General features: G+C 44.5%; 1 protein-coding gene and 1 long non-coding RNA gene across 3 annotated transcripts in view; one reads left to right on the forward strand and one right to left on the reverse strand.

The window, feature by feature from the left end:
• LOC122930846 overlaps positions 1-13,495 on the forward strand; it is a 71,508-nt gene that overhangs the window by 19,369 nt on the left and 38,644 nt on the right. The gene's annotated exons all lie outside the window — the stretch shown is intronic.
• The window catches only part of ARL6 (ADP ribosylation factor like GTPase 6), a 178,568-nt gene that overhangs the window by 11,250 nt on the left and 153,823 nt on the right, over positions 1-13,495 (reverse strand). For both annotated transcript variants that reach the window (XM_044284495.1, XM_044284496.1), the window contains exons 6-7: positions 10,955-11,084; positions 5,852-5,907 (exon numbers count right to left, since the gene is read on the reverse strand). In XM_044284495.1, coding sequence (XP_044140430.1) covers positions 5,852-5,907; positions 10,955-11,084 — 186 coding nt within the window. The remainder of the gene's footprint in view (positions 1-5,851; positions 5,908-10,954; positions 11,085-13,495) is intronic.

Here is a 13,495-nt window from a genome sequence, read left to right on the forward strand (position 1 = left end):
TCTGCGGACATTACAGGTACCCATTGATTTCAATGTGTGTTCACACAAGTATTTTTTTACTGACCGTGGGTCAGTAAAACAAAATCACGGAGACATGCACTACTTCGGTCCATGATGTGGACCAAATATGCCCATCGAAGTCTATGGGTCCGTGAAAATCAAGGAGAAAACGCGCATGGACGTGTTGCATCCGTTTTTCACTGAAGACTGATAGGAGATGCTTTGGAAGTTGATTTTCATCTGAGCAGCATCTGTGGAATATGGATGACACATGGAGGGTAAAAACGGGGACATGGACCAAACATGGATCCTTAACGGACATCCTCACGGATGAAACATGGGGCGCTTTTCACGGACGTGAAACTGACACGGAAATGCGGATGAGGCCTAAACTGGGTTTCTGCAACCCTGTTCACAGAAACTGAATGATAAAGGGGCTCTCTGCGACTCAGCCTCAGATTTTTGACACAGAAAAGTGGGATTTTAAATCACTCATGTGAACATAGCCTTATAGAGGGAACAACTGCTTTTATTAAAGGGGCCGATTTACCTCCGGCTATTAGCTGTGATCATTAGGTAAAGCCTCTCGTCACCAGCCATACTTCCTGCAATGGCAGCTACAAGAATAAGTGGTCATCAGTACAATCCATGGATGGTCCAGATCAGACCACCTGGGGTGGTCCTTAGGCAGAGAATAAAAGGGCGTATGGACAGAGGTTGCCTTTAACCCCTTTAACACCCAATTGTCTATACTGTATACAGCTCCCGCTGTTCTAATTAGGAGCCCCAGAGAGATCAATCCCTTACTGATGTCCGATTAGGGTCTATTCACATGTTGCAGTCATCTTGTGAAAACTGCACCAAAAATATGATAGGACTGTGATGTGTGAATAGATACTTATGAGTATGGGGAACAGGGGCAGACAGACCCTATGTGCTACTACATGGAGGCTCAGTAGATATGGGGTCCTCTCTGTAAAAGCAGCTTCCTATGTCCCATTAGATTACATGTAAGGGACTATGGCTCCTATTAGGCAAGCAGATATTTATTCATTAAAGAGCAGCAAGTGGCGATTTAGTGAGTCGTCTACAGTCAAAAGACGCCCAATCAAACAATAATCTCTAAACGGTTTTGCCGTTTGCTCATTATTACAACCGTTGCCTGGATGCCCCCCCCCCAGTCCAATTACACTGCTAATCAATGGCAGATTACTATTTAGATAAGGGGATGGAGTGGCGACTAACGATAACCTGTCAGTCAGGCAGATTTGCCAGATTCACGAAAATGTATTAATTGGCACGCTAATACATGCAGTAATAAATAATTACATTAAAATTCATACAATAATCGCTTTGTCCGATAAGCCCTTAAAGGGGCCGTCCAATTACAACTTACCCTTTATTGACAGGATAGGGGATAAGTGTCTGACTGGCGGGGATTTGACTGCTGGGGCTCCTGCAAATCATTACTAAAATGGGGGCCTGTGTTCCTCCGTTCGAACAGAGCAGCGGACAGACGCGTGCCGCCACGCCATTCAACTCTAGGAGGCTGCTGCAGACAAGCACTCAGAGTTGAATGGAGCAACAGCGTGCATGGGGGTCCCCCGCTCCATTTAAATGGGGAAACATGGGCCCCCATTCTAGAGATAGGCAGGTGCCCCAGCAGTTGGCCCACCATCATCAGACACATACCCCCCTAACCTGTAGGATAGAGGATAAGTTACAGTAATAGGACAACCCCTTTAAGCTAATAAATTTCATAGGTCAAAATTACTGGCAAATCATTAGAAAGATATAAGAGGGAATCTATGGCGGGCAAGACACCCTATATATATACCTCAAATATAATACATCATACGTCTTTATAGTGCTGGCTTACAGTCTACGAGCTCGTACTGTCACCTTGTTCTTGGTTCTCCAGAAGCAGTGTGAGTGACAAGCTCATGAGTCTCGTCTCGTGGGTGACAGTGTATTTTCGCCAATGAAGCTGCCAGAGGGTTCAGCTAAAGACTGGGAATTACTGCCAAGACGTGAGAGGGAATAATGTATGTCTAATTCTTATTCTAAGAATAGTAATTTAAGTAGTGTAAATGCAGAAGGAGTTGACCTCCTGCTTCTCATATTAAGCTTAATATTACAGCTATACCAGACTGGTACAAATATATGTAAACATATATTATATACACACACACATATATATATATATATATATATATATATATATATATACACACACACACACACACACACACTGACCAAAAATATAAACGAAACACTTTCGGTTTTGCTCCCATTTTGCATGAGCTGAACTCAAAGATCTGAAACATTTTCTACATACACAAAAGACCCATTACTCTCAAATATTGTTCACAAATCGGTCTAAATCTGTGTTAGTGAGCACTTCTCCTTTGCCCAGAAAATTCATCCCACCTCACAGGTGTGGCATATCAAGGTCCTGATTAGACAGCATAATATTACACAGGTGTGCCTTAGACTGCCCACAATAAAAGGCCACTCTGAAATGTGCACAGTTTTGCCTTACTGGGAGGGGGCGACAGAAAACCAGTCAGTATCTGGTGTGGCCACCATTTGCCTCACGCAGTGCAACACTCCTCGGTCACATAGAGTTGATCAGGTTGTTGATTGTGGCCTGTGGAATGTTGGTCCACTCAATCTTCAATAGCTGTGCGAAGTTGCAGAATATTGACTGGAACACGCTGTCGTATAAGCCGATCCAGAGCATCCCAAACATGCACAATGGGTGACCTGTCCGGTGAGTATGCTGGCCATGCAAGAACTGGGATGTTTTCAGCTTCCAGGAATTGTGTACAGATTAGGGGTGCACCGAAATTCCGGCGGCCGAAAATATCGGCCGAAAATGGGCCTAATCCATTTCGGCCGATATTGGTACATATCGGCAGAAAATAGCAGGGAGGGACTGGGAGGAGGAGCTGGGGGCCGGTGCGTTCCCTGTGCTCCGGCCCCCAGCTCCAGTAGTTATAAAATGTGTACAATAATAAGGATTCTATTCATGAGGCCCCCCTCTGCAGTAGAACATTCAATATAGCCACATCCTACTCACAGGGCTGTTATCTTAATACTTTCTGAATGAAGGAGGCGGCGCAGGCACGTGACGTCAGTCAGTGACGCTGCCGCTCGTCTGCCCGGCCGGCCAGCATTAAGATAACAGCCCTGTGAGTAGGATGTGGCTATATTGAATGTTCTACTGCAGAGGGGGCCTCAAGTAATAGAATCCTTATTAATTGTACACATTTTATAACTACTGGAGCTGGGGGCCGGGTGGGTGGGGGTCTGTGGATGGCACTATTATGAGGTGGGGGGGTCTGTGGATGGCACTGTTATGGGGTGGGGGGGGGGGGTCTGTGGATGGCACTGTTATGGGGTGGGGGTTCTGTGGATGGCACTGTTATGGGGTGGGTGGGGGTCTGTGGATGGCACTGTTATGAGGTGGGGGGGGGTCTGTGGATGGCACTGTTATAAATATCATTAAAAAAAAAGTATTTTTAAAGTATTTGGGCAAAAAGGCAGTTTCGGTTTTCAGTCAAGGGCATCCTAAATTTTCGGTTTCGGACCAGAATTTTCATTTCGGTGCACCCCTAGTACAGATCCTTGCAATATGGGGCCGTGCATTATCATGCTGCAACATGAGGTGATGGTTGTGGATGAATGGCACAACAATAGGCCTCAGGATCTAGTCACGGAATCTCTGTGCATTCAAAATGCCATCAATAAAATGCACCTGTGTTCGTTGTCCATAACATATGCCTGCCCATTAGTGATGACCAGTTTGCAGTGTTCGCCCGCGAACACATATGATCTGCCATCTTAACTGACAAGTCTGGCGAGGCACAGGTAAGTCCTTTCCTGTGCGTGAGTCGGTCTGAAATAAAATGCGGTCTCAGGGAGCAGGCAGTTCCAAGAACAGCCTCCGGCACAGGCACAGGTGAACACTGCGAACTGGCCATCACCGATGCCCATACCATAACCCCACCGCACCATGGGTCACTCGATCCACAACGTTGACGTCAGCAAACCGCTCACCCACACGACACCACACACTATGTCTGCCATCTGCCCTGAACTGTGAAAACTGGGAGTCATCAGTGAATAGAACGCCTCTCCAACGTGCCAGACGGCATAGAATGTGAGCATTTCCCCACTCAAGTCGGTTACGACAACGAACTGCAGTCAGGTCCAGACCCCAATGAGGACAACGAGCATGCAGAGGAGCTTCCCTGAGACGGTTTCTGACAGTTTGTGCAGAAATTCTTTGGTTATGCAAACAGATTGTTGCTGCAGCTGTCCGGGTGGCTGGTCTCAGACAATCATGGAGGTGAACATGCTGGATGTGGAGGTCCTGGGCTGGTGTGGTTACACGTGGTCTGCGGTTGTGAGGCCGGTTGTATGTACTGCCAAATTCTCTGAAACGCCTTTGAAGACGGCTTATGGTAGAAAAATGAACACTCATTGCATGGGCAACAGCTCTAGTAGACATTCCTGCAGTCAGCATGCCAATTGCACGCTCCCTCAAACGTTGCGACATCTGTGGCATTGTGCTGTGTGATCAAACTGCACATTTCAGAGTGGACTTTTATTGTCGGAAGTCTAAGGCACACCTGTGCAATATTCGTGCGGTCTAATCAGCACCTTGATATGCCAAACCTATGAGGTGGGATGGATTATCTTGGAAAAGGAGAAGTGCTCACTAAGGGTACTTTCACACTAGCGTTTTTCTTTTCCAGCATTGAGTTCCGTCCTAGGGGCTCAATACCGGAAAAAAACTGATCAGTTTTATCTTAATGCATTCTGAATGGAGAGTAGTCTGTTCAGTATGCATCAGAATGTCTTCAGTTCAGTCACTGTACGTTTTTTGGACGGAGAAAATATTGCAGCATGTTGCAGTATTTTCTCCGTCCGAAATTCCGGAACACTTGCCAGAATGCCGGATCCACCATTATTTTACATAGAAATGCATTAATGCTGGATCCGGCCTTAAGTGTTCTGGAAAAACGGATCCGGTTTTGCGGTCTGCACATGCGCAGACCTTCAAAAAATGTGAAAAGGATAAATACCGGATCCGTTGTTCCGGATGACAATGGAGAAACGGATCCGGTATTGCAATACATTTGTGAGACGGATCAGTCTACAAATGGTATCCGTTTGCATACAGATTGTGACTGAACTGCCTGCCGAAATCCAGCGCCGCTAGTGTGAAAGTACCCTAACACAGATTTATGAACAATATTTGAGAGTAATGGGTCTTTTGTGTATGTAGAAAATGTTTCAGATCTTTGAGTTCAGCTCATGCAAAATGGTAGCAAAACCAAAAGTGTTGTGTTTATATTTTTGGTCAGTGTGTATATATATATATATATATATATATATATATATATATATACACACACACACACACACTGTATAGCAATGATCTATTGTAAAGTATTGTAATTGAATGACAATGATACGACCTATAAAACATACCATCATACATACCTCTATAACACAAATATATTGTCTATATACACATGTAGTAATATTATGCAATGGCTAAGGATACAGATATTTATAGAAAGCTGATGATAAGTGGTCAATGGCAAATGAAAAAGTAAGCAAGTTGGTGAAAGAGATGTCATGGCCGGCACAGACACACACTAGATGAGCGAGCAGGCGATAAAAAAATGCAGCAGAATAAGCAGATGAAATGCAGATGTACTCACTGTGTGATTTGCTCTGATAGCAGGAGAAATGGAAATAATAATATGAAAGGATGGCAGGCATAAATGAAGGCGACAGAAGAGCAGTGGTGATGAGCTGAGACACCGTCACTTACCCTGCAGCCAGTCCACCCCCTCCTGGAGACCCTCGCCCTTCAGTCCATCACTCGCACTGGAAGAGACAGCAATACAGTTAACATAAAATGTACCGCATAATATATACCATATCTGAAAACGAGCTGCGGGATACTCGATCCCATTATATATTTGTAATCATAATACACACTATGTAACATGATAACGTGATGAGTATATTATGCAACCTTGATGCCCCCCTTATAGTAAACCAGTCAGAGGGAGAGAAGCCGATTTCCATCCATGAGCATTCTGACAGGACTCCTACGAGAGACAGTGGGAGTCCTGCTTACCCCACCAAAACGGACACAATGATAACGGGAGAGTCACTGCGTGTGTAGGTAGTGGGGCAATCCGCACTCTAAGCATGAATTCACATGCAGCAGATTTCTTGCAGAGATTTCTGTGACTGCACCATTCGTAAGTATGGGAACTGCAGAAATCCAGCTGCTTGTCGTAAAAACAACCCTATTCAGATGAAGGGAACGGACTTTTAGTTTCTGATATTTCTGCAAACTGTGCTGTGTGTGAATATACCCTTAGTTGTGCCAAACGCAGTGAAAATAATTGACATTGTTCAAACTTAAAGGGGTTGGCCCAACTTGTACATTGGGGGCATATCGCTAGGATATGCTCCCAATGTCAGAAAAGGAGCCACCATTCATTTCTATGGAAGTGCTGAAAATAGCCAAGCGCCACGCTTGGCTATTTTCGGAAGTCCCATTGAATTGAATAGGAAACACACCACACAAGAGAGAGGCCACCTCTTCATTCACTTCCATGGGGTTGACGGAAATAGCCCAGCCATATCTTGGCTATTTTCAGAAGTCCCATAGAAATGAATGGAGGGAGGCCACACATGACCGGTCTGCTCTCCTTCACTTTAAAGATATCGTTCTATCAGACATTGGGGGGGATATCCTAGCGATATGTCCATAATATACGAGATGGGCCAACTCCTTTAAGGGCAGTTTCCAAAACTTAGACATGGATGACTTATCCTCAAGACAGGTCATCAGATGGATGGGAGTCCAACAACTGGAGCCCCAACCGATCAACTGCTTCGGGAAGCCACTGGCACCAGTGGATGGAAGGCTCTATCCACCGTGAAGTTTCCAGTGCTGGCATACTGCATCCTGAGTGGGAGCTAAGAGTCAGTATTCTGGCATGGCTACTACACAGTGGATGGAGCCATCTGCTTCTGCTACCATCTGCCGTATAGTTTACAGCACCAGCAGGGTGTTGGACCCCACCGATCTGATATTGATGACCTATTCTGACACGGCATCAATATCTAAGGCCTGGAAAACGGTTTTAAAATTCACACCCAGTCTCAATTTCTCCACTGATTTCACTTTGTTTTTCACTCCTGCACATATCATATAAACCTATATGTCACAGAGCTCAGCTTCTCCGTCATATGTTGCCTGAAGAGCAAGCAGAAATCTCTGGACAGCGGTAATACGGAGACTAAAATGCAACCACATTATGGCCGTCTGAATGAGGCTTCAGACTGTGGTGATCAGAAGAAGCGCTGAGCGATGCGCCAGCATTTGTGTCTTCAGCACTAAGGGCATTTGTACTAAATAAAATCCACCAGTGTAAATAATGCGACCAGAGAGGTTCATCCATCATTTCCTAAAAAACACAATTATTCCCTTTTCAAAAACTGCGCCCCAGTGTAGCATCATTTATAAAGACCAGGTTTGGGCAGACAGATATTGTATTCCGCTGTATCTTTCCTTCTTCAGAGCCTGAACACCAATAAAAGAGTTTTAACAATCTTTGTAAACTTTGCTGGCCAATTATATCCTCAGGATACACATTACTCAGGTCGTGAAACTCAAAAACGAATCAAAATTACCACAATGATTTATTGAAATTGAAGTTTTCGTTATTAATATCAAATAACAGAACATTGAACCATTTCACTGCCTGGGACTAGTGTGTTAATGCACTTTCCTGGCCAATGTGGAAAATCCTGCACAAATACTCTAAATCATAAAGTCTCCTTTGGATGAGGACAGAAAGGACATACAATGCAGGATCTGAACCTAGACTCCTAGACTTCGTCATATAAAGCAGTCTCTACAGCCAAATATACAGTGGAGTACACCTCTTACAACAAGACTGAAATCTAATTTGTGTTTGAAGCTGAGACCTCCTTTTATGGCATTTGTATGTCCTAAATGTTAAAGGGGTTTTCTAAGATTCAGACAATGACGACCTATCCGACACCCAGGACCTCCGCCTATCAGCTGTTTGAGGAGGCCATGGCACTCCTGTGCAGCTTATCAAGCATAGCGTTGTCCATTAGATGGCGGCTCTGCTTGGTATCACAGCTCAGACCTATTCATTTGAATGGGACTGAGCTGTAGCTAGGTCATGTGTCTGATGTACCAGATGTCACTGACCTAGCAGAAGGCTGAGGTTCTATCCTATCCTGAGGATAGGTCACCAATATCCAAATCTCAGAAAACCCCTTTAAAGTTATCAAGTGGGTGTGGACCCACTGTGTTGCAATGGATTTGAATTGTGGCTAAACATAGGAGTGAGGTCTAAAGGATACCCAGGGCTCTTGTCATCACTGAAAGGAATCCCCAGGTCACAGCTCCTGGAGTATTCTCCATCTGCAACAGCTAATGTGACATCAGGAAGCAGTGTAAAATTAAAAGGCACAGTTGTAGTCAAGGTAGAGGACAGGGCTGTCAAAGTTCAGGCAATATGGTAAATAGGGAGAAGATCAGGCCAGGCAGCAGACAGGTACATTTAGTTTGAACTAGCCGGGTTAGAAAGAAAAGTAGGAAATTGAGATAGAACACCATAGCGTGCAAATGGAACAGTACTATAGCTATTGCTCAGGCCCAGAGTGAAGTAAGAGAGTCCTGGGGTAGCAAGGCACAGGCAAAACAGCACATTAGCACACAGCCTTTTAAAAAGCCATAGTTAGCTTGCACAGGCCCTAGGGACAACAGCAAAGGTCCCAGCAGGCCGGCATGTGCAGTACCCAGGAGAGGAGGCATGGAGTGGGTACACCGGGCAGAGCAGTGGGAGGTAAGAGCAAAACTCTAGCCTGGATGGCAGACCATGCCAGTAATCTTTATGAGACAAAAGGATAAAGGAACACTCCAAGCAAAATTTCAATCCCTGGACCTGCACCAGGTAAACAGTGCATCATCTTTGTGTGGAGTATTCCTTTAAGATTTTTGTATATAAAGCCAGATTTCTGATGAAGGCAGCATGGTTGTTCCACTTTATTTATCTGCATCAGGAAGCACAAGTAGTGAAGGATCTTTCCATTGCTTTCATAGGTGAATCCGTCAGGTCAGACCCTAACACTTCACTTTTGTTGTATCTGAAGAACATTCACAGAGAGTGAGCGATCAGCAACATGTATGTGACGTTACAGCAACAACTTTTATTGGAGTCTGTATGTTGTGTCTGCTCGGAGAACCTTACAGTTATCTAGAAACATAACATCTCAGAAGATCAAATATGAACATATACCGTACGTCTGCCTTACCAAATGTATAGTGTATAGATGATAAGATGTGTCATGGACGGCTCTCAGTTTACACAGCACTAGCAGTAATGGAGAATACCCAGGTTCTAAACCCACAGGTAGACAATGACGTGGGTGGAGGCTTGGATCCAAGCATTGTATCTATGATGACACTGAACAACAGACACAATGCAGGAAGAGTTTTCAAGGGGAAACGGAAGCAGAAGTGTTTGTACATGGAGCTATACTTGTGGAAGTGGTTTTCAGGTGGTCATCTATAGATCTAGCTTTATTGAAGTCTTTAGGAGCTAGTTAAAACATTCCAAGAGCATGGACAGAGCAGTGGTTAGGATTACTGCCTTGTAGTCCTGGGTTTTAATCCAACCACAGGGAACATCTGCATGGAATTTGTATGTTCTCCCAGTGTTTAAATAGATTTATAGATTTCCTATGGGTACTCCACTTCCCTGCCACATACTGAAACAGCTCAAAATGCCTTTGGGGCTATTTTTATTTATTATTATTGTGTTTTACAAATTTTGAGCTAAAAAATTATTTGTACAGTTGGTCGTTATAAAAAGCTGTCACAGTCTGTTTTCTTTTTATCCCATCATCTGAAGGCTCGTGTGCAGTTCTTAACTCTGATCTGCTGACCTTATAAACACTCATTATAACTAAAGTCTTATCAAACAGATAAAAATATAGCTTAAATAAATGTTTATGAGATCAGAGCTACAAGCAGAGCAGGTTCGGACTGGCCCACCAGATTACCAGAAGATCCTCCAGTGGGCCCATGCTCTGATAATAAAGGACTCCTAATTAAACAGGGCTCTTTAGGTCCTATATACACAGAGGGTGGTCTCTCGGAATCATTTCCTCTGGTGGGCACAAGGGACTTCAGTCCGATGCTGCGTAAGAGAATGGGATTCAAAGAAAATGGAAAGTGACTGCTTGCAAACAGACTGATTTTTAACCCCTGTAACTAGAAAACAGCTGAACATTTTAATAAAGACCAATTAAAAATCATTTGTAGCCCAAATGAGTAAAATACAAATCATAATTTTTTTTTCCCTGTGGATCTATTTTTTAGGAGCTCTGGCGACCTGGCCCCTGGGTTTTGCCCACTGTGACACCACAGTGAAAGTAAAGATCTGCAAATAATGAATGACTGTTATATTCTTTGAGGCATATTTATGAGAAAACCAATAATTCAACCTTATATCTGGCTTACTTCCACCACCACTGTCCTCTACAATAGTACCTAATGCCAGAAGCTCTGCATTCAGCTGTGTGCAGTATATTTGCTGAATATATGGACAAGGGCTTTCCTAAAGAGGAGATCGAGTAATTAAAAGGGGTAAAACAAATAAAGCAAATCCTCCACCAGCCGTACATACCAAGAAGGGTCTACAGCCGTTCTTGCAATGTGTTGTTTTGCCTTTATGCTTCCCCGTTCTAATAATGATGTTGAGAAAGCATATCTGCTCTAATGTGCAGCTCAGGGACTGCGGTGGTTGTACTTCTAGCAAACAAAAAAACCTTTAGCGTGCGCAGACACACTTCACAATAATAGAACTATTACCAAATATGCCACGGCTTGTCCTTGATGTTCTCTAAACACAGCAGCTGAGAGACCTTCACCGATGACAGGGAGTCTCGGAGGTCCATTTTGTTAGCGAAAAACAAAATTGGTATCCGTCTGTGTTTAATGTCTGGGGAACCAAAGGAGAAAAAAAAAGCGTTATTTAAAAGTAAATTAGAACTAGGATGCAAGTTGTGGGGCTATGAAAGAGCACTCGAGACAGCAGCAGCAAATGTCATGTGTGTAACGCCTGGGTCATTATACCCTAAATTACAGTACTTCAGTAACTTCAACACCAGAAGTTGTGATAGCCGAGAAGAGTGAAAAACGTTCCATTAATTTATTTTGGAATGAAGTAATGATCAGGATCTATAAGAGGTGGTGGAACCTTATGTGAAACTGCACTGAATGAAAAAACAAAGGGGTTGTGCACCTTTGGGAGGGGGGTTGGCAACTCCCCTGCCTTCCTGGGCAGACCTGCGAAGCATACTTACCTGCTCTCAGCGATGGCTCCCCGATCCTTCACTGCACTCCAAGGATGCAAACTTCTGTTTTGACACCGCTGCAGTGGCGACCTGCTCCCCTTGAGTCATGTCAAATGGTCACGTGATGCAAGGGGAAAGGGTTACCGTAGTGGCGAGCCATTGACTGCAGCAGTGTGAAAACAGAAGTTTGCATTCTGGGAGCCAAGCAGAGAAGCCAAGGCTCGGGAGAGAAGGAGGGGCACCTAGGCCAGGAACAGGTAAGTATGCTTCCCTTCGCAGGTCTGCCCAAGAGGTAGGGTTTGCCAACCTCCTCCCCTCAAAGGTGCACCACACCTTCAAAGTCAGTGTCTAGCAGCTGCAATGAACCCACATGGATCTAGAATATTCAGCCCTATGTAAGGGTAGCATAGTATGGGGACAGGACAACTCTCCTATTAGCCAAAAGGGGACAGAAATATATATATTGTGCCTTTCGCTTAATAGGAGCAATCACAGAATACACCAGGCACATAGTTTAGGAGTCTGGTGTATTCATGAGGGGGTCGCACCACCCACACATCCCCTGCCCCTCTCAGCAGTGGTTAATAGCAGCCCATGAACCTCCGGAGGAAGGCGGCAGGAGGGATCTGCTCATGGAAGCACAGGATTTAAACTACGTGTCCGGTGTATTATGCGTTCGCTCCTATTAGCCAAGGCACCTTCAAATTACAGTATTTAGGGCAGATGGAAGGATCTACTGGTAATCATGGTAAAATTCCTGTTAATATTTCGTACTGAACTGGCAACACCTTAAAGGGAACCTGTCATCAACTTTATGCTGATCTCACTGAGGGCAGTATAAAACAGTGACAGACATGCTGATTTCAGCGGTGTGTCACTCATCAGCTAAAAGTAAGTGGTTGCCGAGAACCATCATAATCATTGCAGACTGGGCCTGGAAAAGAGTCACGGCCACCTGAGAAGAGTCCTGGTTATTCATGAAGTCCTGCTCTTCCTGCTCACCTGCTGATGACTGACCGGCTTCTACCTCATTTTCTCTTCTCGAGTCGGTTTGACTCTTTTCTAGGCCGGGGCTGCAACGATTATGAGGCTGGTTCTCGGCAACTGCTTACTATTAGCTCATGAGTCACACACCGCTGAAATCAGCATTTCTGTCACTATTTTATTCTGCCCTCAGTGAGGTAAGCATAAAGTTGATAACAAGTTCCCTTTAAGCATATTCATCCACGACTTTAATGTCTGACACATTCACAAAGCTGTATTCTTTGCTCTTTTACGTCATTGGCCAAAAACAGGCAGGTCCATCATAGTCAGAAAATAGGACTACAAGACATTCGGAGCTGCCCTTATCTTATGTCTGAGCTCCAGGCCTTCAACCTGGAATTTATGTTTAAAGAGGAGCGGTCCACTCTGTGCTTCATGTGCAATAGCATGAGTAGTAAGAACTCCCTTATCTGAGTTGTGCCACTAGAGTCACCACTCCCGTAACTGCCGGTTTAGCAGCCGTCCCTGATGCTGCGAGCTGCCTGCTCTCTCGGCATCCAAGATTGGAGTGAAGAAGAAAAGCTCTGTCACCACAGGGAAAGATTCTCAGCTGCCATAATTCTTATGGTCGTTCCGTTAATCATTTATTAAAGATGGGGCATAAAACAGTAGGTCAACGCGCTTCATGCCTTGACCAGACACTTTGTCAGGTCCGGTAGCCACACTGTACCTCACACAGCGTCCACTGCAGACTCAACATCAGAATATTTTCCCCTGCCGACAGTGCCGAAAACAACCCACCGTCTACTCTACTTTATTGATATGTCTGTATTAGAAAAAAATGTCATACCTCTATGTATCATTTCTCTGGAAATGGGTGTTACTTTTCCCCTTGCCAATGGAGTGTGTACCTTATAAAATCCTGCAAGTGCCCGATCAATATTGACAGTATCAGACATTGTAGGGACACACCCCACTGACAAGCAGAATGGTAACGCCCATGAGGAGTACAAGCATTTAATAAAACAGACATGTCAGCAGAGAGAACAGCGCCTCTCTAAATGCCATAAAG

Source organism: Bufo gargarizans, chromosome 3 (genome assembly GCF_014858855.1).
Source record: "Bufo gargarizans isolate SCDJY-AF-19 chromosome 3, ASM1485885v1, whole genome shotgun sequence".
NCBI classification, from domain to species: domain Eukaryota; kingdom Metazoa; phylum Chordata; class Amphibia; order Anura; family Bufonidae; genus Bufo; species Bufo gargarizans.